Below are 27,802 nucleotides of genomic sequence, written 5' to 3'. Positions count from 1 at the left end.
TCTTCCAGTAACATTAATTTATCTGGTCATTAATATTTTTCATTATCAAACATTATACATCATTCATTAAATGTTTTATTTTTATTTATTTATTTATTTTTAAGCGTTTTAGTTGGATGTTCTTCTGAAATCTGTCTATCTATCTATCTATCTATCTATCTATCTATCTATCTATCTATCTATCTATCTATCTATCTATCTATCTATCTATCTATAACACAACCATTAAACACAGACCCCAAACCTCAAAGAGTAACCCTTAATCAACCACTAACTGCCTAAACAGGATGCATGTGATTCCTGTATTGCATCAGTAAATCCCTGTGTTGAGTGTGTGGACAGGTACAGTGTTATCAGTCTGGACAAGAGTCCCATCTAGTGGTCAGTGGACACATACAGCTACAGGACAAACTTAGAATCACATCTTGTGTGGCATACATCACAGCTTACAAGGAAAGTTTATAAGAGTGTACACAGACAGAACAGGGATGTGTTTCAACAGTGCGTATGCTTACAGTTATATTACAGCAGCATTTTTACACTTACTGTAGCATAATACACTTGATTTTACAGTCACACATGCATTCATAAAAGTGTGTGTATATTTTCTTGTCTTTCTCTTTTCTATATCACAATGACACTGTACTGTAACTTGATGTCAGAGCACCAGCTAAAGTGTAACTGTGTGTTCTACTGTTGTGTCATGTTCATCCTTCAAGAGCTGTTTATATCCAGAGTGAGGAAAAGGAATCAGGAAATCACTCTGGATCCCCTACATCCAAGCCATAACACAAAGACTTTCATTCTGATTGCACTGATTTGTTCATGGACATAAATACTTAATTCTGGGAGATGAACAAAGTATTTCGACAAGCTTTTGCAGGGCAAACAATTGTTTCGAGAAATGGATTATTTGCAAATGTTACGGATGATGCAACAGTGACTGAGAAAACTGTAAGTTCTTCATGGAACCACTAGAGGGTGCACCCCACCCCAAAACATCACATCATGGCTTATATGAGAAGATATTGTGCTGAGTCACAATGAGCTAAAGTTCCCTCCTGACTAGTATTTGCCCAAGAAACAAATGCGTTAGTGTTGCTGTAGTGTCCACTTGATGTTCTGAGGGTTTAGAGAGCTCCAGAGCAGATTAAAGTCTAATGTTTCAGCTGTGATCATGACTTCCTTTCACTTAATCAATTTCAGCTCAAGACATACATGGGGAGAAAGCATGTTGTGGACATTAAAGAAGAATAATGTAGGTAATGCACAGTGGATGCCTGTGATCTCTAAGGCGTACAGGCCTGTCTGTATCTTCTCTTGGCTCTAGTGCAGATGAGCTTCCAGCATGAAGAACAGGGTTTAATGTGTGTAATGGGATCTCCTTCTTTACAATCCGTTGCCTCACCAGCTTTACCTTCTTTTCATGAGTTCTTTTGTTTACTGACAGATCCTCTACTGTGAACATGACAGATGCATTCTCATTGAGAACCATAGGCCTTATATACATATACACACAGGCCGTTGCTTAACTTCTCTTCATACTGACAGATTCGTGACAACAAAGATCCTGTATGAATATGATACTACGTACATGCCTGAAGAAAATTGCATAAATGCAAATTAATGTCTAGTAAGTAGTGTTCTCTTCCTGTCGAACATAATAATACAAATGTGTGAGTGGTTTTGCCTGCAATGTATGCAAGCATCGTAAAATCTAAAATCGTAAAATGGTCTACATTAGAATTGTTCAATTGCTCCACTTTTTTTTTTTATTTATAAAAAGCCAGATTAAGATCAAACAGCATCACCAGCTTCACATATTACTAACCCGACTGACTTTATGTTTGAGGTCTACAGGAGTTCTTATTGAGAATAAACAGGGTTTAAATCTAATGTTTGTTTCATTTGAAGTCACCGTAATGGTGATTAGTGTTTCCATTAACTGTGCTCTTAACTCTTATTACAGCTCATTCATTTTTATTGGCTGCTGTGATGGTATATTTATCAAACACATTTGCAATGACGAAGACAAAACGACTTCAGTTGATGATAGTCAACTATTGACATTCACTAATATAATTTGACTTTAAAAATTACGTTTTGCCAGTAATAGACTTGCGGTATAAAACTGCAGCATGAGATCAAAAGTACTGCAGAATCAATTAGAGATTTTAAAAATAAAAAGTTAAGAGACATAAATCAACACATGAACCTCCTAAAAAGTGTAATGTTGCAATGCATGCTGGGTACCACAGTACAAAACTCCCAGCATGCATCACAGCAGATTTGTCCTATTATTTTCTTTAATTCTAACTTTGGTTCATGCATTTATTTTGTATTCTTGCTGTTTTGTTGTTGGTTCTTTTAGTAGCTTTTTGTGATGTACTGAATTGATCCGATTAGTTGAATATTTTGTCATCATTGTTGAGATTCATATGCTGATTGCTGATATCTGTGTGTGTCAGTGCTGTTCAGTTTTCTTTAAACTGATATTTTTACTCAAGCTGCTGTAACGCAGGACTTGTAATGTGAAAGCATTAAATTACAAATTCAGGGTTCAAAAGATTTCTGAGAATCATGCTGTTACATGGCAGTTGTGAAACCATCAACAACAAACTTTCACATGCAGCAAATGTTTCAAACACACAGCCAAAGAAGACACATGATTAATAATAAGAGTTAAGAGCCCAGCTAATGGAAAAACTGATCACCATTACGGTGACATCCGTTGAAACAAACATTAGATTTAAACCCTGTTTATTCTCAATAAGAACTCCTGTAGACCTCTTACAGAATGAGGTCAGTCTGGTTAGTAATATGTGAAGCTGGTGAAGCTGTTTGAGGAGTTGTTTGAGGAGATCTTATGAGATTGTAATGTATTTTATCTTCAGATGATTTCATCTAAGCTTGTGGCTGCAGTCAGTTGTTGTGTTTCCGTTCATATTTTTTTTTTTTCTGTCCTCTTCTTTCCATCAGCGACTTTGCTTGTAAACTAGTTTGGTCTATTTCTTTGCTCTTGGCTCACATGTACCATTACTACAGAAAAAAAAAAAAAAAAAAAAAAAAGTGTGGTCCGCCCAAGTGCCATCATTACATGCTACATGTAATTCAGATGATAACTCCACATGTGGCAGATGTGGGCCAGATTTGGGCCGACAGTATGTTGTTATATGAGTCAAGCAATGTTTAGAGGTGGGGATAGACACTTATATAATTGGCTCTTATAAAAATAATAAAAGGCAAAGTAAAGCCTTTTCCACTTTAATTCTTGTAGGTTATTTAAGTATATTTCCTATTATAACCACTTGTCCTGATACTAGTAATCTTTTTTTTTTATATATATATTGAAATCATATTAACAGTAGGCCTATAAATAGTTAAAAAATACACTTTTTTTATTATTTAGATGTTTAATTTAGGGTTAGAGAGTCAGGACTCTTTTTTTTTCATGAAGTTAACTTTAACAACAGTAAACCAACCAAACTAAGTTTAAATTCAAATATTTGTTTGCATTTCTGAAACAATATGTTGAACATTAAAGTTGTAGCCTTCTTAAAACCAGACTAAACAGAGAGTTTATTGGCCATTAGTGACTACAGGTGGAAAGATGCACTTGTGCACTGTTTACCCTATCAAATAAACTACAGAATATGTATATATGATAAACTAAACCAGTAATATCACATTTAAATACTAGTTTATAATTCAGAGATTTAACATAACTACAGTGCCTTATGGAGGGGTAAGTTATAATGCTGACTCAGTTTACCCCATAGCATTTGGCTTACTTTGCCCCATAGCTTGGAAAAAAATAGCTACTGTTTCTAACTAGTTCAAGCTGATTTGTATGGTTTATATGTTGCTAAATCATCTATATTTATATCATAAATATTTTAGATCTGGATACATTTGCTTTGGTGTAACAACCATTACATCTGTTATGCTTAAATTGTACTTTGACAAGCCAAACACTGTTTTAAAGTAAATGGGTGCCGTCCATCCCCCCCATGTGTTTCTCCTTTTCACAGTCTGGCAGTAAATATGGGTGGTTCCAAAATACAGGGTCACATGACAGTAAAAGTTTATAGTTGCCAAGAAACAGGGGGTGGGTCAACTTACCCACTGGCTCATCTCACCCCACTCTCCCCTACTTCCATTGAAGATGAGGATGAAGCAGGCTCAGAGAGTGAGGGAGAGCCCACTTATCAAACATCTACAATAAAGTCTGAAATGTTTACAGGGTGTTCTGTCTTCTCTCTTCATTTGTATATGTGAAACAACATTATAATTTGTATTAACAAGCACCTACCAACCCCCCCCCCCCCAAGCCACCCCCTAACAAAGTTATTTCTTCAGGATCATATAACTTTCTCAAAACATGAATCAGCCTATATATCCATCAGTCATGCAACTCTTTTCTGAGTTGGAAGTTGGTCTAACTTTCTGTAAATGTCAATATTGGATTCAGAAAATATTCTAAGTAACTTTGCCATAATGAAAGCACTCCCAAAACGTTAAGGTAACTCGTTTATCATGCATTTGACAACATTAAAGCTACATTGAATATTGTTAATTTTGATAGAATAAAACGCGTGCATCTGTGCGGCCGTGTCACGAGCGCCTGAGAGAGAGAGAGAGAGAGAGAGAGAGAGAGAGAGAGAGAGAGAGAGAGAGAGAGAGAGAGAGAGAGAGAGTGGGCGGCCTCTCAGCCTCAGGGTGACTGATTGACTGTCTGTACTGTACCGAGGGGGAGAGATCCAGTCGAAACGGACGTCACACGGGCACCCCGGGGGAGGAGGCTTAGATACCGGGCACACCGCTAATATCAGTTTATCCGCTGACCGCTGTTGCGTTTCGTCCATGCATGCGCGTAGCACCGTGTGTCTGAGTTGCATGCAAGAACAAAATCAGCCACATCCTCCTCTCAGCATAAGGAAGAGCTCCATCTAAAAAAGCGATGAAGCACCTATGTGGCAATCTCACATTCTGGGTAAGTTCTCATCAACTCTCGCATACTGGAAAACACGTCCGTGCCGCGAGCTTTGGATGTGTTTAACAGAGAATGCATGCATGTGAAGCTCTGTTTCCGTGAAACTCATGAAACCAAGTTTTTAAACCGCTGGAGCGACGCGGTGTAACGCCGAAGCAAATACTGTAACCTTACGCAGCTGTAAATGATAACGGACCTGCCCTGAACTAATGTTACTGTGACTAAGTATTAGACGAAACAGTCGTGAAAATAAAGTTACTAATATCACCAGCTAACAAAAATATGTTCTAAGAAGGGTTTTCTAATGTTCTCTTTGAACGTACAGTTTTTTTTTTATACATTTAATTTATTTGTTTTAATCACTTTGCAAAATGATAGTAAAACATGTTATTTTGAATGATAAAAAGTTATGTAAATATAATTGAAAACTAATCTTCTGGATGATTTTATAAAATATTCAAAGCTTTGCATGTAAAAGTATACTAAACTACTGTAATTAAAACATCTTAGGAACTTAATCTAACGTTCTGGCAACTTTATCTCAAAGTTAGTTCCTCCAAAACCTTAGTACATTATTCAAAGATTTATCATTGAACTTTTCCTGAGTCTAACTTTTAAAAAAACATTTCCTAATGTTTGCAAAATTATCAAATGGAACGTTCCCTTAATGTTTACATAACCAACCCCAAATATATATTTTTTAAACATTAAGAAACACTCAGACATAGCGTAAAGTTAAAGTTCGATGAACACCCAACTAAAATGTTTCAGAAAACTGTTCCATGAATGATGTATGCAACAAATATTTATTTTGAGATTAATACTACGATTAATCGACTAATCGTTGATTATTTCACCAGTTAATCCGTAGGCTTTGTTCTATTAATCTGCTTTTACAATTAGTTAAAATTCTGAGTTAATACTTTTTTACAATACAAATACTAGGCGCACAAAATGAGATGCCAGAAACCTTCTCATTCTCCATTCACCTTATGATTATCAAAACAGTCCTGAGCTAGAACAAGCTTTAATCTATGCAAAACAAACTATTATTTTTATTTAGTATTATTTATGTAATTACTTTTGCATTCATTAATAAAATGATTATATCATTAGCTAGCTCCACACTAGACAGCTGCTTTATAGCAGATAATCAAGTTGTAAATCTGACTTGACACTGTAAAGAATACTGTAAAGCTGCGTGTTTTATATCAATCTATTATATAAAGCGCTATATAAATAAACGTGACGTCACTAGCGAGTCGATTGCAGAGCTGGTGCAAGCTTATCCACATCGCTATGATCACATGCTTTCTTAACTGCTGTTTTCTCATCATTGTAATTTTTGTTGTGTGTTTATTTTCTAATTGAGAGGAAATTAATTTCAACATATTAATTTAAACTCTGCTTACTGCAGCGTCAGGAGTCTGTGTCTTCTCTTGTATGATGCCATCTAATTGTTTCAGCCCTAGTGCTAATGTTTGGGTTAACTTTCACATGCCATAGATTCATTGCCTCACTGTGTTGCAAGATGAAACATGCAAGTTGTCATCATGATGAATCATTTTTCAGAGTTGAATCATTTGAATGAACTGGTTCACAACATTGCTTACGAATGACTGAAGTGAATCGGTTCACAGAGTCAGCAGCTCAGTGATTCACTGAACTGAACATGTTCTCCTCTGATCACTGAGTCCTGGGTCATAACAGGACACACCATTGCAGAACTCAAGGCTTCTCTTGGATTCATCGAGGTTTTCATTCGTGCTGCTGCAACCTTTGCTTCTCACAAAATGTGTCTTTACTGCAATCTACTATGAGATAAAAAGTCATGTCAAATATTCGAGCAAGAAGTTTTAACAGACCTGGAGCAATATGAAAAATATTTTTCTTCCCCATTACTTTTTATAACAACTTTAATGTGATAATAACATTAAAAAGTATACTTGCAGCTTTTATATACAATGCAATAAACACTATTTTTAATGCATGAATTATGTCATATAGCCTAATGCATTGTATGAAAAAAATATAAACACAACACACAACCAATTTAAAATATAACAATATACTTTTTTTGCAAAAAGTATATTGCATTTTAACTTTAATTACAGTTATTAATAAAATTATGCATTCATGCATTACACAAAAAATTACCATATATTATTATTATCAATATCATTAATATGCCACATTAAAAAAAAAAAAAAAAAAAAAAAAAAATATATATATATATATATATATATATATATATATATATATATATATATATAAAGAATATTTTTTCAAGAAGACACCAGATCTATTGAATTATCGTCGTCTCAAGAATCAGTTTCCTGTGGCTGAACTGGTCTGGACAGACAGAGGAAGCTTGAGGCTAATGTTGTGAAATTATTTTGCATTTAATGCAACACAACAGAATATATTTTTTTTTAAATTATATTTTCAGTTCTGTAACTTCCCCTTTCTTGTAAAGTCACATTTAATTTCCAAGCTTTATTTCTTAGGTTTAAATCACAATATTAAATGATTAGATCGTAGTGTTCTTGAAACCCGCTGTTTTGAGATAAAGGAGAATATGTATCATAGATTTAATCACGTTATTGTTGCTATTAAGCCATCGATTTGAGTCCACCGATACTACTATCCTCATCTAAGGTGTGTATTACAGAGGTAATGTGATACGGTCATCACTTACTGAGATATGCATCAGTCATTGTGATGTGTTTCCTCAGCACACAGTCATATTAGACACTTTCAGCATTATTATTATTTAGCATGCAGCTGTGTTTATGAATCCTGTGTGACAGTCTGTGTTGTCTGTAGCTGTAGAGATTGAGACGCTGATGTCTGGATGCTTTCAGCTCGTTTGATTCTGCTCAGAAGCCGTGGGTCGTGTAAGGTAACGGCAGACTCCAAGACATCGATTGAAATCTCAGTATCTGAAATGAAATAAAAAGCAGTTTGTCTGTCCATGTATGCACAGATATTACTGAAACATTCCAGAAAGACTCAAACATGTCCATTCAGCTCTGAATCATAACAGTGTCCTGACCCAAACTCGTGTTTACTTTCTAGTGAAGTAAAACCTGATGTAGTAATGCGACGTGTAGCAACACGTATAATGGCTTTGGGCCGAAGTGTTAGCTATAAACAGACCGTTCCTCATGCACTGAGCAGAAACGAAGTGTAACTAGATGATGCTTTTGAACACATGTGCCATTTATTATTTGTGCCCTTACAAGACCACATATTTCCAGATAACCGCATCTAACAATGGAAACGGGAGAACCTGTGTCTATAAATATATCTTTCTAGGTTTCGCTTCTTCATTAAAGCAGTGTGAAATCCCCCTCGTGCAGGTTTCCTCATCACCCGTGTCTTATGATAACTCGGGAAGGAAACACGGTACTCTAAGCTATGTTTGGAAAGCAAAAGTTGTTTCTCGTGTCACACTTCATATTGAAGTCAGAATGCATTTTTAGATTGATGTGTTATATGCCTGTTAAAAACACTCGTATGTATGTACAGTTATTGTGTGCATGAATACAGCCCATGATTGCGTCAGTATTTCCTCTGAGCATGCTTTAATAAACCAGTGGGGATGAACTAAACACTACGAGTGCATTAGAGGTAAAGCGATATGGGTTCTTAATGGCCAACATCTAAAAAGCTTGATGTCTAATAATACAGTTTAATACTTATTGTCTGATCGGAGCGTGTTTGCAGATGTATATGGTTTATTATATGCAGTATTATCAGCGTGTGCGATCGTTTGCAGCTGACAGCGTGAAGCCATTAACCGCTCGAGGTCATTATTAACCCTGCTTTTTCTCTTTATGTGTTTTTCTTTTTTTTTTTAGATCACTGTATGACATTGTGAGAATGCAACTGTGTTTTTACAGTGAAAGAAAAGTGTTGATCTATCTATCTATATATAATTAAATAATAATAATAATTTTTAAATTTAAATATTTATAATAAAGCTTAAATAATAATAATAAATTAAAACATTAATAGTAAATGTTAAATGGTAAAATAATAATAATAATAATAATAATAATAATGTATTATTATAAAAAAATAAAACTCTTGCTATGGCTTCTTTGAAATATAAGAGTTTAGATTTTTGGTGACTAACCAACTAAATTAATTAATTAATTAGCAGGCACAATTTAAATTACTTTTGTATAAAAATATAAATGCATCCAAATATAACTATAAAAATACAGATATAAAAACATTATGAAACATTGTTAATATTATCAGAAAGAGTAAAAGTTTGTCCAGTTTATATCATTATAAATATATAAATTAATATACATTTATAACACTGTACTCCGTGTTATATAGCATTCAATTCAATAAAACTAGTGTTTCTAATACAATGGAGCAAATGAAAACAGAAAACATGTATTTGTTGTACTTTCCAGTGGCCAGAGTTTTCCCAGAGCCTCCGTCCGTCTGTGTCCCATTACTGCGCTCAGTAGAGAAGTCTGTGTTTGTCTGACACCCTGCAGGACGAGGGCAGGTCAGATCATACCAGATATTATGATCAGAAATACACAAAGCATAACAAACACGTCCGAACAGCACCTCCTGTTTTGCTCCACAGCATGGAAAAATAAATGCATGAGAGACTGTTGAGCTCTGAAGCGAAGTGTGTCGTTTAATATTAGACACTGGTTTGATCAAACGTCAAATGCAGTGAGGAAAAACCATCATTCTGATTGAGACACTTTTGGCGTGAAGACACCTTTCAGAGAATGATTCTGGTTTTCCTCAGTAAACCACGGGACGTAATAACTTCTGATTTTATGAACCTGGAGAGGAACGTCTGAGAACCAATGCATTCCCGTCTTATCTCATGCACTTTTATTACAAATTAGCAGCATAACAATGTGTGAGAAATTGGACCTGAAAAATTAATTTCAATATTTATAACAGTTTTTCATTTTCATTTTGTTAGTTTTAGCAATTTTGTTGTGATTTTGTCATTTTTATTTTTTATGTCTATATAGTTTTTCTAAATTTTTATTTTGGTTTTATTTATTTATTAATAATGTATAAAGTTATTTATTTAAGGTAAACTAAATGATAATGAGAACCATTCATTTGACAACTAGATGTATTAAAACAAGTTAAAAAAATAATAATATAATATTTATTGTTATTTACTATTTTATTTATTTATTTATTTATTTATTTTTAACTATAATAACCATAATGTCACAAATCAGCTTTTGACAGAAATACAGTGTAAAAATTATTTTTCTAAGTTGTAAATGAAACTAAATGTAATTTAAAGTCTGAGATCATTTCTCCCTTATTTAAAATAACAAACCTTTATGATTATTATTTGTTAGTTTATTTCCAGGTTTAAATTTCATTTTCATTTCAGTATATGTTGTGTTTTTTAGATCAAGTCTTTATCAAACTTTGTCCGAGTCAGAAAGTTGTTAGGTCAAAAGTTATATCTTTAAAACCGAAGGATTTATAATATTTGTACATTTAAATAATAAACTCCTCGTTTGTGACTAAAATACAGTCTTATTGACAACAGTGATTTTGAGAAAAGGTCTTCCTGTATAATATTTACAAGGATTCCTCATGTTTCACTTCCTTTATCTAAACACACAGATACGTGTTCATGGAAACCATTCACCAAGTCAAACATCACCATATCTCTGTTTGTCCCACATGTCTGAGGAATGTAGGGCTAGACTGTAGTTTGGGTTGCTCTGTGTTTATCAGTGATGCCCTGGTTTGCTCTGATTTCAGGTTTAGAGGAAAAACCCGTTAAAGGTCGAATCTTTTGTGTTGGGCTCAGCTCAGTGCTGCGCTCGGTGGTTTTCTATCAGAAACGCATGTGTCATTCCCATCTCACCCCTCCTGTTCCTCCAAACACACCGCTTTCTGTGGAAGTTTTAAAGGATTCATGGTGAGGCTGTGTTTGGAGGTTTATTAGAAAGACAACAAAATCACTTGATTCCTGAAGTCTTGATTTCTGAGAATGATAAGACTAGTTTCAGAGAATCATGCAATCAAGTTTTTTTCCTTACGTTACCTTGCTCTTAGCATCTCATAATACATTAGATTTGTAATTAACAAAATAAAGGTAAAACTTTAAATAAATTAATTTATGAATGAATTAATTAATTAATAAGAATCTTATGAAATGTGTAAGAAAAAAATAGATTTAGACTTTTGATAAAGAAAAAATATGGTTTATTTTTAAATTTTTATATTTCTTATTATACATATGTGTGTGTGTGTGTGTGTGTGTGTGTGTGTGTTGTTTTTGCACTTTATGGTCTTAAAATAAACATACATTCTGTATATATTACATAAAGTGTTTAAAACATTTCTCTAAAACATTTCTCTTATAGTATTATAATAGGATTCTTCTCTTAAAAAGCACTACATACAGTATATATATATATATATATATGCATTATAGCTATTATCTTGCATATTGCTGTCTTAAAATAGAATATGCACAGCCTTTAAATGATACAAACGCATATCTCTTTATAAGGCCAGGCTGCCAGACATAGTTACACAAAAATGCTTGCACAATCTTTCCTGTCACGCTCATCTGTGTTCATCTGTGGATTGTGATGTCCTGCTTCTCTACGGTGAAGTTAATGCATGCAGTGTAATGTCAGTGCCTCCAGAGGTTCAGAAAAAAGTGGAACATGTAACTCTGAAGGAAAGCTCCTCGTCTGGTTTGCTGAATTCACTGATTGTGAGGAACAGAGGTGACCTTCCTACAGAAGTGAGCACGACCCGTCTGGATCATGAAGAACAGACACGCTTTAACACATCCCGAGAGAAACACTGCTCTTCATCTGTTTCAGGGTTCAGTGTGTTGTGTGTTCAGAGACGGTCTTCTGCCCGACTGAACCATTCCACGTTCAGACACACTGAAATCCTCTTTCTTTCTCATCCTGATCCTCATCCTAACCCTAACCCTAACCCTAACCCTGATGCTCGGTCTGAACTTCAGCAAGTCTTCTTCATCACATCTAGATGCCTAAGTGCCATGTGACTGTCTGATTAGCAATTTGTGTTACCAAGCAATTGAACAGGTGTACCTAATAAAGCGGCCGGTGAGTGAGTGTGTGTGTGTGTGTGTGTATGTATTTTGTATGTTTTTAAAGCCTTTAGAATTAGTGGGGCACAGCTAGTGTCCTCATAAACATCTTCTTATTGTAATAGCTGAGTCATTCTCCTGAGTTGTGTCCTCATAAACCAACCAAACCAGTGCACACACACACACACACACACACACACACACACACACAGATGCTGACAGACAGAGAGGAACAGCAGCTGTGTTGATCTTACTGAGGGTTCAGGGAAAGTCTGTCTGATCTCTGCTCAGTTTGTTGATATACCAACTTTTTGTCGGTTTTTAAAATCGTTCTTTTCATAGAAATCTGTGTTCATATACAGTTATGTTACATTTAGGGCTGGGACAACGCGTCGAGGTCATCGATGACGTCAATGACGATGATGCATCGAAAAAATAATCGCTAGATTAATCGTTTAAAAAATAATCGTTTATCCCAGCCCTAGTTACATTCTATACATGAACCCCAAACGTGAGAATACGATTGTGCTACATGTATTCTGAGCAAAGCGTCATGAAACCGTATGTAGTGCACTGATTGACACACATTTCAGCCAAATTTCACAAAAATAGTCTGTTACGCTACGTTGCAAACTGGTATTTTTCAAAAAATAAATCAAGCAATTGCAACTTCTTTATTTCCCTCAATTCTGACTTTTTCCTTCAAAGTTGCATCTTTATTTATTGGAATTGTATATAGGCTTTCTCTTTTCTCTTCTCTAATTATGAGTTTATGTCTTATGTCTGAGCTTAAAATTGTGAGAAATAAGCATGCAATTCATAGAAAGAATTCAGGATTGCGAGATGTTAACTTGTTTCTCACAGCATTCTGCTAACTTTATTTTCACCCAAAATATAATGTTATTTGAACGTTCATTTGAAATGTTCTAAGAATTTTTTTTCTCTTTTGAGAAATTATTTCAAATAATGATAATATTTCATAAACATTACTTCATGTCTTAACATTCAACAAACAGTGTGAGAATGATCCCTGTTAGCTGGGTGCTTGATAATTCATTTTTTTAAAGGTTTCCTTTGTAACTGAATATTGATCTTCACGAGGAAGATGTGTGCTGTATTTTGTGGAAAGCGTGAGTCTGATGTCAACATTAAGAGAAGCAGAGGAAGGTGAATCTATTTTAAATGCATATGCATGGAGCAATGTGTATGAAGTACATTAACATGACTAAAGGGAGACAGAGAGAGAAACTCAATGAATTTGTGAGTTTGTAAGAAATGCATGTGATTTGAAGACAGGACACAGTCAGAGCCAGTCAAGAACCTGCAGAACCTGCTTGGCTTAATTACTAGGCTTTTGTTGCTGTGTTACTTTTTGGGAAACCTTGTCAGGTATGTGGTAATTGTTTTAGGCTATAAAAGCCCACAGGGAATACTGGGAATGGCACATTTCTTTCTGCAGGAGGACCCACCCTCATTTATTCCCTCCGATGCCAATGCATCATTGTATGATGTTTTTTTTGTTTTTTTTACAATGTTTTTGCATCCTTTTTTAAGCTTTGTCTATTGATTTATTGCATGGACGATATGTTTTATCTTTTGAGCTCCACCGTAGAAAGAAAGCAGTACGGGTTTGGAAGGGCCTGAAGAGAAATAATGTCATTTTGACCCAAAGAGGAGTTCCTATTTCCTGAAAATGCTAGTTAATGTTATCACATTGGACTAAAAATTACTGACTTTGCTCACACAGGCTAAAATAACTTTCCCAACCATTTTTGTTATTTTTGGGATTGTTACTGTTGTGGTGTTCAAAATAAAAAAATGTCCTGCTTATATAGAGGTCGGGATCGTTGCGTCACGTCGCAATGCATTGTGGGAATCGCGGTACAGAAGTAGATGTACTGTATAGTAGGCATTAGGTAACGTTGGTCATTTGGTCATTAATTTTGATTATTTTTTGGAAAATGGTTCAGTATTGCTGTATTGTGAACTGCTGTAATCGGTTTCATGATCGACAGGGCAAACGCCTCGTGAATCATATTAGTTTTCAACATTTTCCTACTTGGAAAAAAAACACAAGGTGTCTGAAATCACCAAGAGGCGTCAGATGGCTTGGGTCGCCACTGTACGGAGGGAAACCATCACCTTCGATAATATTATAATACATAGTTATGGTGAGACATGTTGTGTATGGTCTCTCTCTCTCTCTCACATACACACACACAAACTCAGACACAAACACATTACGTTTTCTCTAGTTTTTGGCCAGTAAGGGAGTCAGTTTAGTGTCTGTATTTTTTGTTTAAACATTTTCTTTTGACCCAATCCTGAACTTAATTTGCTTTTTGATATTTTTGTGCTGACTGTATTTAACAAATTTGAACAACTTGTTTAAAAAAAAAAAAAAAAAACTGGAACGAACTTCAAAATAGGAAGTTAAGCGTCTTGTTTTGGTGAATGGTGGGTTGTGTCTGAGGTGAATGTTCGTCAATATTATACCGGATTACAGAACTACCGGAGGAAAACAGTGGATTTTTGCAAGTATGATAGGTGAGTAATTACTCCTGAAGTGTAACAAACCCGCATAGACAAGCTTCATAGCTCGCAGAATCTGATAAGTGTGTGTGTGTGTCACCACTGATGCTTGGTTAATGTTAACATTTCCTTAGTGAAAAAGATTGTTTTCTCCACGTTTAATTTGCAGATCCATTTATGATCTGCAGGTGAGCCTCCAGTGACTTTTTAAAAAGTGAAAGTGACATTTTTAAATTGATCGGAGGTGTAAGCGCTCACTCCACAGACCCGGTAGGAGAAATTATCAGGGAAACTGAGGCTTGGTAAACTTTCATGTGTTCATAGGGATCGATTCCGCCTAAAACCTTTTTTTTTTTTAAGTAGCGTTGTTTGGCTTCATTATTAAGTTTGTCCGTATAGGTATAGGCAACTTTTTTTTGTCACGTTCTATAACTTTTTCTGGAGACTGGCTATTATCTTATTACAAACCTGCTTTGCGATGCCTCTAAAATGGCCGCCGTTACCCACAATGCACCATTCCATGACGTCTACGCCCGAGCTCTATAGCTTGTAAATTTCTTATTATGCTACATTATGACCAAAACTTGTGTTCAGTCTCTGTCAACTGTTTTCTTTCAGTTAGCTTAGGGTTTGTGTTATATTTTAGGAGCTGGAATGATCTGAGCACATGCTCCTCAGTTTTTGTGAGAACATTGCCAACATTATCCACAATAAATGCCTTTTCACTCAAAAACTGCTCAGATCAGAGGCCTATGATCCATCAGCTCCAAAACGAAAGACAAAACCTGTGCTGACTGAAAGAACACAAGCTGACGAAAAGACTGCATGGTAATAAAATAACATAATGAGAACAGTTTTATGGAAGCCTGTTTCTGCCACTGAATAAAAAAAGGAAAAAAAAGTTAATTGCAACTTTTATCTCACAATCCTGATTTTTCTTTTTCTTGTAATCATGTTTTTTTTTCTTATAAAATCATAAAGTCTGAATTATAAAACAGAGAGTTCCGCTCCTTGATTCTGATTGGTCGAGTGGTGTTTGATGCTGGTTTAGATAAATCTACAAAGTAACAAACACCTTTGTTTACTTCTGTGTGTTGCCCGGCAACCACTTTGTTACAACCACAACTGATTCTGAGGAGCTACATTGTTTGGTGGAAGAATACTGTTTTTATTCATATCATTACAATTTTTTTGCTCTGTTTTATTTTGTGAAACATTACAACTTGTATGGAATAATGTTTTATAAAGCAATAACCCAGCGAAGCCGTGGTTTACACTGAATTTAGAACAGATAAGGAGGTTTTATAACCTTAATATTTACTGTTATAAATTCACTGTAAACCATGGCTTCACTGGGTTATTGCTTTATTCTGAGATATTAACTCAAAAAGTCAAAGTTTTATTTTTATTTTTTTTCTTTCTCAGGATTGCACTTTGTAACTCTCAACTGCAAGTTTATATCTCACAATTCTGAGATAAAAAGTAAAAAAAAGTTTTTGTTATTCAGTGGCGGAAAGAGCAGGGAGCTGCTTTTCTCATCCTGGTCCTCACCTTGTGTTTAAAGACCTGAAGTTGCGCAGAAATGATCTATTGTTGAACAGATTTGTGCATTTGACCTCATAACCGAGAGGTATCTTCCCTTCAGACCGCAGACTGCATCCTGTGAGAGCAACGGCTGGCATCTCTCGGATCAGAAAAACCCCCTGAACATTACAGGAGATGGAAGTGACGCTGCAAGCCTTGTCTGCATTATAGAGCCTTGATTTATTTCCTCTGTCTTGAGCACTGTGCATCTCTCGTTGAGACTTCCTTGATCAGATTGGGTTGTTTAAGTGATCTTGCCAAAGCAGAGGCTCTGAGACTCAAAAGCATCACTGCAATTAGAAACGAGAGAAGGGAACACAAACACGCATCTTTGATAAGAGAATACAGCTTTCAGGAGATTTTGTCTGCAGCTTTTTTATAGCGATGACTGCCACATTGGAGTCTCTGTGGTGACATTGGGCAATATTGGAATATTGGGCAACTGGTGGTTGTCAAAATCTTATGCAAGGTGTTTTGGAGTAAACAATTCTCTGTTATTTAGACTATATCATTTTTAGGGAAGTCGTTGCCTAGTGGTTAGAGAGTTTGACTCCTAACCCTAGGGTTGTGGGTTCGAGTCTCGGGCCGGCAATACCACAACTGAGCTGCCCTTGAGCAAGACACCGAAGCCCTAACTGCTCCCCAGGCGCCACAGCATAAATGATGAACACTGCTCCGTGTTCACAGTGTGTGTGTGTGTGTGTGTGTGTGTGTGTGTGTGTGTGTGTGTGTGTGTGTGTGTGTGTGTGTGTGTGCGCGCAGGATGAGTTAAATGCAGAGCACGAATTCTGAGTATTGGTCACCACCATGTCACGTCACTTCAAATATTTATATTTCTTAAAATATTGTGAATTCTAATGTAGTTTAGATTTTTTGTCATAATTTAGAAAAATATTCGTACATATTCATATTTCAATTCTTATGAATTCTAATGCAATATCCATTTTTATTATAATTTGGAAAAATATTCCTACATATTCATATTTCTGAATAAGTGTGAGTTCTAATGTAATTGATCATTTTTTAATCATCATTTAAAAAAAAAAAAAAAATTAAACATACAGTAGGGGATCTTCTATGATTAATTAATTGATCATCTATCCTCAGTAACTTCAGACCTATGTCTAAGTTGCTTTTTATCTCAAAGCTATTAGAGAGAGTTGTTTATCGTCAGTTGAATTCCTATATCAGTATGTCCAATGTTTTAGATACTTTTCATTTGGGTTTTAGATCAGAAACTGCATTGTTGAAAGTAAGCGATGACCTTTGGCAAGTGTTTGATACTGGTTCACATGCGGTTCTTATTTTGTTGGTTTTAAGTGCGGCTTTCGATACAATTGATCATAGTATTCTGTTACATCGGTTGGAAAAGTTGGTGGGTATTCACAGGGTCGCTCTGCAGTGGTTGACCTCTTATTTAAAGACAGAAGCTTCTCAGTGAGCATTGGGAAGTTTTCTTCTTCGTCAACTCCTTTGTCATGCGGTGTGCCCCAAGGATCCATTTTAGGCCCTCTTCTTTTTTCGCTTAACATGCTTCCCTTGGGTGCCATTTTTAAGAAATATAAGATTTCATACCACTGCTATGCCGATGATACACAGTTCTATAAAAGGTTGGATAGCTAATAATATTTTGCAATTAAATGAAAGAAAAAGTGAAATTCTGATTTTAGGCCTGAAAATAGTTCAGTTTCATGATTAAGGTTCAGTATTTCGCTGCATGTCTTAAGAGTCCGTTCAGTGCATCCACTAACTGTTCTTCGTGCTGCTGTACATGTGCAGTCTTGTGTTCATGTTGGTGTTTCTCTTTTCTCAGGACTCTAATTTCACGAAGCACACAAACCTTCCAGATCTCCCAGCATGCTTTCAGCTGTCTGTCCTGCCATGGACTCCCTGCATCTTCCTCTGGCTGACGGCTCCTTTCTACATCCTCTACCTCAAGATGAGCAACAGAGGCTACATCATGATGTCTATACTGAACAGAATCAAAACGGTGGGAGATGTCAAGCACTTGTGTATGTTCCGTTCTCTTTTATCTGGTTGTAATGATTCATCATATGTGTGTGTGCAGGCTCTCGGCTTGATCTTGTGGATCGTATGCTGGACAGACCTGTTCTCTACATTTCATGAGATGAACCAGAATCAGCTTAAACCGCCAGTATACTTCATTACTCCTCTAGTACTTGGCATGTCGATGGTGAGTGAGAAAAGCAGATCTTAATATCTTTTGCAATGTACAAAGAGCTTTCAGAGCTCAAAACTTTCTCTCTGGTCCTGAAAAAGCCTTTATTGAACAATGACTCGTTCTCATCATTTGCATGAATGTCTAACAGCAGATCAACACATCAGCAGCATGGACACGGGGCACATGAATAGTGTTATGAATCTGTGCAGTTCAGGCACTATTGTTCACTTCTATAAAAGCACAGTGGTAAAAAAACTGTCTGCTTAATTACAGTGAACAAAAGTCATGAAAAAACTAATCATGTTGAAATTTTGGCTCGGAAACTAACTACCAGTTAATGTTTATTTTAATTCAAGTAACAAAAATATATTTTTATGGTTTTAGTGACTATAATAACCTTGACTATGTCTTGTGTTATGATAAAATTCACCTAAAATCACACTGTCACTCCACTAGCTGCTGTTTTTCAATTCTTGCTCCCGGTTATAACAAATGCCACCTGATTTCGATTCTTCAATAAAATGATTTATCATTTATTTATAATTTAATGACTTCATGCATTAACTTGGGACTTGAGCTCATGATCTGAGACGCCATGCTCTACAGGAATGGTCAAATATTTTATATTAAATATAAAGAAAACATAAAATAATACTGATGTTGCTTGTGCATTTTGTTCAAATCAATGTGATAAATGAGCTAGCTCACGAGTAATCTAAAAGTAGTCTGATTATATTTTCTAAAATGTGTAATGCAATTGAACTAAATGAGTTTTGTCATGTAATTTTCCACCATTAAATAGCCTAATAATATATATATATAGTATATAGTGTATGAGCTCTGGGTGTCTCTGCTGTCTTCTAGTTGTTAGCCACGTTCCTGATCCAGTTCGAGAGGCTGAAAGGAGTGCAGTCATCCGGTGTGCTCTTCATATTTTGGACACTCTCAGTTCTGTGTGCCATCGTGCCTTTCCGCTCCAAAATCATGAATGCCAGTCAGGCAGAGGTTAGTGTGTGGGTTTGAAGTAGATGTTTTAGTATGAATCCGTTCATTTCAGTCTAACCACATAAATGCTCTGCCAGCACAGTCATCTCTCAGTAATGTGGGACTCTCTCCCCCTTCTGCACTTTTCCTCCTGTTTTATTTCTTTTGACCTACATGCTGAGCGTTTTCTTGGCGCTGAAGGAGTTCAGTTAAGGCCATGACTGATTTGAGAGAATAGTGCTGCTGTTGTTCCTAAGAGCTGCTTCAAGACGGCTTACCTAACTCACAGAGAGACAAACATAGATCAAGGCCGATACTGTTTTCCAACTCAAATAAGTGATTCGTGCTACTGGTTATGACAAATGCCATCTGTTTTTGAATTTTGAAGAATCTGTTTTATGCATTTGACAGATCCTTTTTTTATAAATTGAATTGCATTGCATTTAATTATATTTATTCACTTCATGCATTTACTGGAAATTAAACCCATGAGATGCCTTGCTCTCTACAGGAACGCTCAAATATTATGCATAAAAATGTATGTAATTTATACATGTTACGTATTATGCATTTTTCAGATATATTATTTTAAATATATAATATTGTCTGTGCATGTTTTGCATGTGATTCTTTTTAAAGATATATTAATTTATTACTGTTATATAGTACTGTCTGTGCATGTTGTGAAATTATGCATTTTTCAGATATATTATTTTAATTCTTTATTGTTTGTGCATGTTTTGCATGTTATATTTTCAGAATTATTTTTATACTTCTAGTATTGTTTGTGAGTGATGTGCATTTACATTTTCCAGATATGATAATAATAAAAAAGTCAAATTTGTTGGATGTTGTTCGCTTAATGAGGATGCAAAACTAAAAGTGAGCTCTTTGTCAGTTGATCTAAACTTCCTGGTCCTATTCCATCCTGACAAACAGTGGGTCTGATGGCGTGGCTTTGGGGTGAATGTGAACAAATGTGAACAAGCTTAGTCCGACAGTGAAATGAAATAATAACTAGATATATCAGATCTGTGAGCTCATAAAGAGCTGGGCTGGGGGCGTTTGTGATGTGGCATGTCGAGATCTTGTGATTACTTCATAAAGCATCTTTCTCTGTTTTCAGAATGACAAGCTGAGGTTCACGACGTTCTACATTTACTTCAGCCTCACCCTGCTTCAACTCATCCTGTCCTGCTTCAATGAAAAGCCTCCTCACTTCTCCACTGTGGTCACAGATCCTGTAAGTCAGTGTGTGTGTGTGTGTGTGTGAGAGAGACAGAGAGTGTGTGTGTGTGTGTGCTTTATCTACTCAAAGGCAAGGAAAATGACAAAATCCAATACAAGGGCCAGCAGTAACCATCATGCTTTCATAACACAAGATTGAATAAAACAATAATTTAGTGCCACAAACTGTGGATGATTGAATCCTTTGAACATTAGAAAGGTCATGGAAAGGTCAGAGCAGCAAACTAAACTGTTTTCATCTGATTTTCAGAATGTATGTCCAGAAACGACTGCTGGGTTCATCTCCAAAATGACCTTTTGGTGGTTTACTAGGTGAGTAAATGAAGTATTAACAGTTTCTGTTTCTCATTCTCATGACTTAACGAACACTGACCATTTGATTTATATTCTCATAAAACTGAAAGGAAACATTCTCAGAACGTCCTTATGATTTCATTTTTACTCAAATGTTATAAGAAGTGTTTTTTTTTTAACCTTTAAACAGCATTAAGAAAATGTATACTTTTTTAGAAACAATTCAAACCAATGCTCCCACAGTGTTTTTAAAAGCTAAACTTGTTCCCTGGGTTTACCGTGCCTGATTTAAAGGGATAGTTGACCAAAACTATCTAACTTTCTAAACCTATATCCTCCTTCTCTGAAACATAATAGAAGATATTTTCAGTGATTTCTTAGTGTTGGCACCAATTCTTCATACTATCTGCTTATTTGTGTTCTGTATAGGACAGAAAGTCACACAGGTTTGGAACAACATGAGTAAATGATAACTGAATTATCATTTTTGAGTGAACCGTCCCTTTAATTCAACATGAACTACTAAAATAAAAAGCAGAATGACTGTTCAGTTCCAACATTAGTGTTGTTTTAAGATGTTTCAGAGACGTATATTTGTTTCTGTTCTTCAGCATGGCGATCAAAGGCTATAAATCTCCACTAGAGAATAAAGATCTGTGGTCTCTGAACAAGGACGACAGTTCAGAGCTGGTGGTTCCCAATCTGCTCAATGAATGGGAGAAGGAGAAATCCAAAGCACAGAGGTATGAATTCAAATAGATTATGTTTCAATCATTCAGTCCAAGGATTTTACAGTCACTGTCACGTTGTGTAAGTTCAATAGCTTGTGAATGCCTTTTCTTGTTTACATTATTGTAAGCAACACTGTGCTACAGTTTTTTTTATTCTATTTATTTATTTAGTTAGTTGAATAGATCCCTATGAAATCAGTTTTTTTTTTTTTTTTTAATTCTTTTTTTTTTGGTTATATGAAATTAAAATGTTTACATATATATATATATATATATATATATATATATATATATATATATATATATATATATATATATATATATATATATATACAATGTTTTTATTTATTTATTTATTAAATTTTCTTTTATTTTTACCAAATTTTTTTTTCAGGATTCCATTTGAATGGTTAAGTAAAATTTTACTAATCAAATAGTGTGTGTAATTAATTTAATTCATAAAAACTACTTTATTTAATACAGTTTTTACTACAATACGGACCTAGGAAATCTTGTGTTGATTTCTTAGTTTTTTTCTGTGAAATTTTGTGTTGAGTAGTATTTTTTTTTTTTTTCACAGGACTATGATGAGCTTCTGTTCTTATAATTGATAACTTTTAATACAGTCATTCATAATTAATATATTTAAATGTATAATTGTTACTAAGCAGTTGCTTGGGTGATATGGGTGGTTGCTAGGGTATTTTTCATGAGTATGCACAAGCCACGTTCAGAATGCAAACAAATTCTATCTTTCAGTTGTTTTTGGTGCAGAATGACACATGTTAGTCCAGATTCAGATTTGCTCTCAAGTACAGAAGGGTTTATTTTTTTTATTTATTTTTTACATTCATGCATTTGACAGTCATCGCATTCAGCATCACATATGTTCATTTCATGCATCCACACTCTGCTTACCTCTTTCGATCTCAACCGAGTGTAAGCTACTGATACTCACAAATCAGGCAACCAACTGGAGCTTATTTACACACAACGCTGCTTCACTGATCATGTTCTGGTTACTCCACTGCACACCTCGGATCACTTCCTCCTCACTCTTAACCTCAACATGGTCCCTGACACAACACAAACACTTCCACATGTCATCTTTCGGCGTAACCCTCCCGGCTATCAGATGTGGTTTCATCTTCACTTCCTTCCCCTAAACTGTTAGCATCTTTTGATGCTAACAGTGCTACTGATGCTTTCTGCTCCACTCTTACATCTAGTTTAGACACTGTTTGCCCCTTATCTTCCAGGCCAGCCCGTAACACCCTTCTGCCCCTTGGTTATCTGATGTTCTACATGAACACCGTTCTAAGCTTAGAGCTTCTGAAAGGGTGTGGCGCAAGTCCAAAAATACTACTGACCTTATTGTGTATCAGTCACTCCTATCTTCCTTCTCTGCTAATGTCTCCTCTGCTAAAATGACATACTACCATAACAAAATTAACAATTCATCTCTCGCATGCTTTTTAAAACATTTTCCTCACTTCTTTGTCCTCCTCCTCCCTCTCCTGCTTCATCTCTAATAGCTGACGACTTTGCAACGTTTTTCATTAATACAATTAAACACATTAGTGCACAATTTTCCACACCACAATCAGTCAAGCTCATATCACCAGCAAACTTACACTCATTTACATCCTTCTCTTCACTCTCTGAGGCAGAAGTCTCAAAACTCATCCTTTCTAATCACCCTACAACTTACCCACTTGATCCTATTCCATCTCATCTTTTTCAAGCCATTTCTCCTGCAGTTGTACCTGCACTCACTCACATCATCAACACTTCCCTCCACACTGGTGTTTTTCCCCTCATCATTTAGACAGGCACGTATAAGCCATTACTTAAGAAACCCAACCTCAACCTCTCTTTTAGAGAACTACAGACCAGTTTCCCTTCTTCCTTTCATTGCAAAAACACTTGAACGAGCTGTGTTCAACCAAGTTTCTACATTTCTCACACACAACAATCTCCTTGACAGCAACCAATCTGGCTTCAGAAGTGGACATTCAATCAAGACGGCCTTGCTCTCAGTTGTTGAAGCTCTAAGACTGGCAAGAGCAGAATCCAGATCTTCAGTACTTATCCTGCTGGACCTGTCCAAGTTTTTCACACGGTTAACCACCAGATCCTCCTATCAACCCTACTGGCAAATTTCATCTCAGGAACCGCACTTCAATGGTTTGAGTTTACCTATCAGATAGGACCTTCAAAGTATTTTGGAGAGGTGAGGTGTCCAGGTCACAACATTTAAGGGGAAGTTTAAGGGGAAGTTTAAGGGGAAGTTTAAGGGGAAGTTGTGGCCTAATGGTTAGAGAGTCGGACTCCCAATCGAAAGGTTGTGAGTTTGAGTCCCGGGCCGGCAGGAATTGTGGGTGGGGGGAGTGCATGTACAGTTCTCTCTCCACCTTCAATACCACGACTGAGGAGCCCTTGAGCAAGGCATCGAACCCCCAACTGCTCCCCGTGCACCGCAGCATAAATGGCTGCCCACTGCTCCGGGTGTGTGTTCACAGTGTGTGTGTGTGTTCACTGCTCTGTGTGTGTGCACTTTGGATGGGTTAAATGCAGAGCACGAATTCTGAGTATGGGTCACCATACTTGGCTGAATGTCACTTTCAATTCACTTCACTTTAACTACTGGGGTGCCTCAGGGCTCAGTTCTTGGACCACTTCTCTTCTCTGTCTACATGGCATCATTAGGTTCTGTTATTCAGAAACATGGCTTTTCACACCACTGCTATGCTGATGACAATCAACTCTACATCTCATTCCATCCTGATGATCCGACGGTAGCTATTCGCATCTCAGCTTGTCTAACAGACATTTCTTCCTGGATGAAGGACCATCACCTTCAACTCAACCTTGCCAAGACAGAACTGCTTGTGATTCCAGCAAACCCATCGTTTCATCACAATTTCACCATCAAGTTAGGCTTATCAACCATAACTCCTTCAAAAACAGCTAGAAGCCTTGGAGTTATGATTGATGATCAGCTGACTTTCTCAGACCACATTGCTAAAACTGTCCGATCCTGCAGATTTGCTTTATTCAACATCAAGAAGATCAAGCCTTTTCTTTCGGATCATGCTGCACAACTCCTTGTTCAAGCTCTTGTTCTGTCCAGGCTGGACTATTGCAATGCTCTCTTGGCCGGTCTTCCAGCCAGTTCTATCAAACCTTTACAATTAATCCAGAACGGGGCAGAAAGATTAATTTTTAATGAGACGAAAATAATACACCACCACTGGCTCTGCACCCCTTTACCTAAATTTATTACTTCAGACTTATGTGCATTCTGCAAGTAAACATCACTTGATTGTGCCATCCCTAAAGAGGCACAAAATCACTTTTACGGCCTTACATTAAACCTTTACAATTAACAAAAGCAAAAAAGACATCTAACACTGGCTTGCTCTATTCTTTTTCTATTCTATTTGATTTCTTTTTATTTATTATATTACTTAAAATCCATTGCCACGTGTACTGTGTTAAGCTAACTGAGATTTGTAATAGCACTTGTATATCATTGCTCTTTTGTTGATTTTGATAGCTTCCACTGTCCTCATCTGTAAGCCACTTTGGATAAATGACTAAATGTAAATGCATTGACTGGGAATGGACCTTGACATTGCTGCTGCTACTAAAAGAGTCATCCTAGCCACGGAAGATCAGCCACTCTTGTTTTTCTGTGCAGCGAGCAGAGCGTGAAGGACCAGGCCGCGTTCAGGAAGACAGGCCCAGGCGCTGAACCCAACCACGTGAGCGTCAGTCCTGAGGAGGAGGTTCTTCTGTCCAAACAGAAGGAGGCGAGGCAGCCCTCGTTCCTGAGGGCCCTTCTAAGGGCTTTTGGGCCCTACTTCCTCATCGGCTCGGCTTTCAAACTACTCCAGGATCTTATTACCTTCGTGAACCCTCAGCTGCTCAGGTGAAGTCCCGCTGCTTCATTCCCAGTCAAAGAGGAACACTAGGGTCATAATTAGTCATGATTTTATGATGGGAATGTAGTGATATGATTCATAACATGATAAAGCTGCCAGTAAGTGAGGTTTAGTCACTCTTCTGTACTGGTTATTTACAGCAGATGTTCACACTCACAGGGCTGTGATGACCTTCTGTTTTCATTAATTTCATAATTAAAATATTAAAGCGATTGATTTAGTCCGTCCGTAAGAACAGCTGTAATTATTTGCAGTTTGATAACGAATAGCTGCTGTGTTCCTTTAACATTTACCTAGACCTGGGTTTTATTACCCGCTGGGATTTATTTTGTTTGCTTGTAACAGGAAGAGCAAACATGAAATGCGCTGATTAGCTGGAAAGTGCTGTAAACATGATCTTTTATAACACTGTTTTGCATGGAACCCTGCAAAATAATTTGCATGATGTGCTGTATGCTTTTCTCTTTACTCATGTTTTAAAATACAAATATCATGCAAATATGCTTCTCTACAGACCTTTTTAACATTTTGAATCACAAGTCAAAAGTTTGAAATAATTAAGATTTTTCAATGTTTTTGAAAGAAGTCTCTTCTGTTCAGAAAATATAATACAAATTGTGAAATATTATTATAATGTAAAACATCTGTTTTCTGTGTGAATCTGTGTTAAAGTGTAATTTATTTCTGTGATGCTCCGCTGTATTTTCAGCATCATTCCTCCAGTCTTCAGTGTCACATGATCTTCAGAAACCATGAAAATTTGATGATTTAACACAGATATAAATTACAGTTTAATAGATTTTTACTGTATTTTGGATCAAAGAAATGCAGCCTTGGTGAGCAGAAGAAACAGAAAAAAATCTTACTCATCCCAAACTTTTGACTGGTAGTGTATGCAGTTTATGACTAAATGTAAATGCATTGACTGGGAATGGACCTTGACATTGCTGCTGCTACGAACTACTTTCTTGCAAGAAACTATGTTGCATGAAACCAAGGATGCACTGAGGTGTGGTTTTAAAGTGATTCTGCTTTGGTTGTCAGGATGTTGATTGACTTCACCAAGCAGCGTCAGGCCCCGTCGTGGTGGGGTTTTTCACTGGCGTTCCTGATGTTCGGAGCTTCCCTCTTACAGACCCTCATCTTACATCAGCACTTTCAGTACTGCTTTGTCACGGGCATGAGGCTGCGCACGGGAATCATCGGAGCCATTTACAGGAAGGTACACACTAGTCAACAGTCTCTCTGCACATAAGGACTCACTCAGACCAGTACAAGTCCATGCTCTGTCAAGACTGGTTTATGCTGGTTAGTGGCGACCGAACAGAATAATCTTTGTTGTACTTGGACATTCTGTCATCATTGACTTGCAAACCTTTCTTTTTTTGGACCATAAAATAAGATATTTTGAATCCTTTTAACAACAGTGGAAGTCAGTGGGCTCCTCATGCTTTTGTTTTTGGCACACAGGTTTTGATGACAAGGGAAAATAGTGAAATATTTAAAGGGAAAGTTCAAAATATTAAGAACAAATAAAATAGTATATCATTCTTTCAGAATGTCTTTTGTGTTAAGCAGAAGAAAGAAATGCATAGTACATGCAAATATTGCATACAGGGTTGTAACATGCATGGAAGCTTTTCTTCCTCCGCAGGATAAAAATAAATAAATAATTAAATTATTTATTTAATGTCTTTTTATCTTACAATTCAGACTTTTTTCCTTGCGTTTCAGAAATATATTGTATGTAAACAGAATTGTAAGAATAAAAGTCTGAATTGTGAGATGAAAGTAACAATACCAGTTTATTATTTTTTTTATTGAATGGTGGAAAAAAAATAAACAATAAAAATTTAAATAAATAAATAAATACAATTTACAGATATAAACTTGGAATTGCATGAAAGAAAGTCATAATTCAGAGTTTATTTCCATTTAAATCTTTTTGTTTACCTGATTTATTTTTTTATTCTGTGGCACAAATCGTATGGGAACCATATGAGTAAATGATGACTACATTTTCATTTTTTCGGTTGAACCATATTTTCTAAAGCAAGTTAAGGGATAAATAATAAATAAGAATCACATTGAGAGTTCATTGCATTAGAAACTGTACCTTTCAGAACTCAGAACATACCATGCTCTAGTATTAAAGGTTTGACTGTTTATTATTATTATAAATGTAGATAAGATCGTACGGTAGATGTCAGA

General features: G+C 36.1%; 1 protein-coding gene across 2 annotated transcripts in view; it reads left to right on the top strand.

Annotated features, from left to right (window-relative positions):
- Window positions 1–27,802, top strand: part of LOC128025702 (ATP-binding cassette sub-family C member 3-like) — a 123,891-nt gene that overhangs the window by 69,662 nt on the left and 26,427 nt on the right. The window contains exons 1-9 of one of the 2 annotated variants that reach the window (XM_052612191.1): window positions 4,749–4,993; window positions 18,019–18,195; window positions 18,274–18,399; window positions 19,252–19,392; window positions 20,498–20,614; window positions 20,870–20,931; window positions 21,525–21,656; window positions 25,348–25,578; window positions 26,636–26,813. The exons of the other annotated variant lie outside the window; for it this stretch is intronic. Of the exons in view, the coding sequence (XP_052468151.1) occupies window positions 4,961–4,993; window positions 18,019–18,195; window positions 18,274–18,399; window positions 19,252–19,392; window positions 20,498–20,614; window positions 20,870–20,931; window positions 21,525–21,656; window positions 25,348–25,578; window positions 26,636–26,813 (1,197 nt within the window). The 5' untranslated portion in view covers window positions 4,749–4,960. Of the gene's footprint in view, window positions 1–4,748; window positions 4,994–18,018; window positions 18,196–18,273; window positions 18,400–19,251; window positions 19,393–20,497; window positions 20,615–20,869; window positions 20,932–21,524; window positions 21,657–25,347; window positions 25,579–26,635; window positions 26,814–27,802 lie in introns of those variants that run through there. 2 annotated transcript variants of the gene reach the window in all.

Source organism: Carassius gibelio, chromosome A12 (genome assembly GCF_023724105.1).
Source record: "Carassius gibelio isolate Cgi1373 ecotype wild population from Czech Republic chromosome A12, carGib1.2-hapl.c, whole genome shotgun sequence".
Classification (NCBI taxonomy): Eukaryota; Metazoa; Chordata; class Actinopteri; order Cypriniformes; family Cyprinidae; genus Carassius; species Carassius gibelio.
The sequence above is the reverse complement of the archived record's forward strand: the minus strand, read 5'-3'. Positions and strand labels throughout refer to the sequence as shown.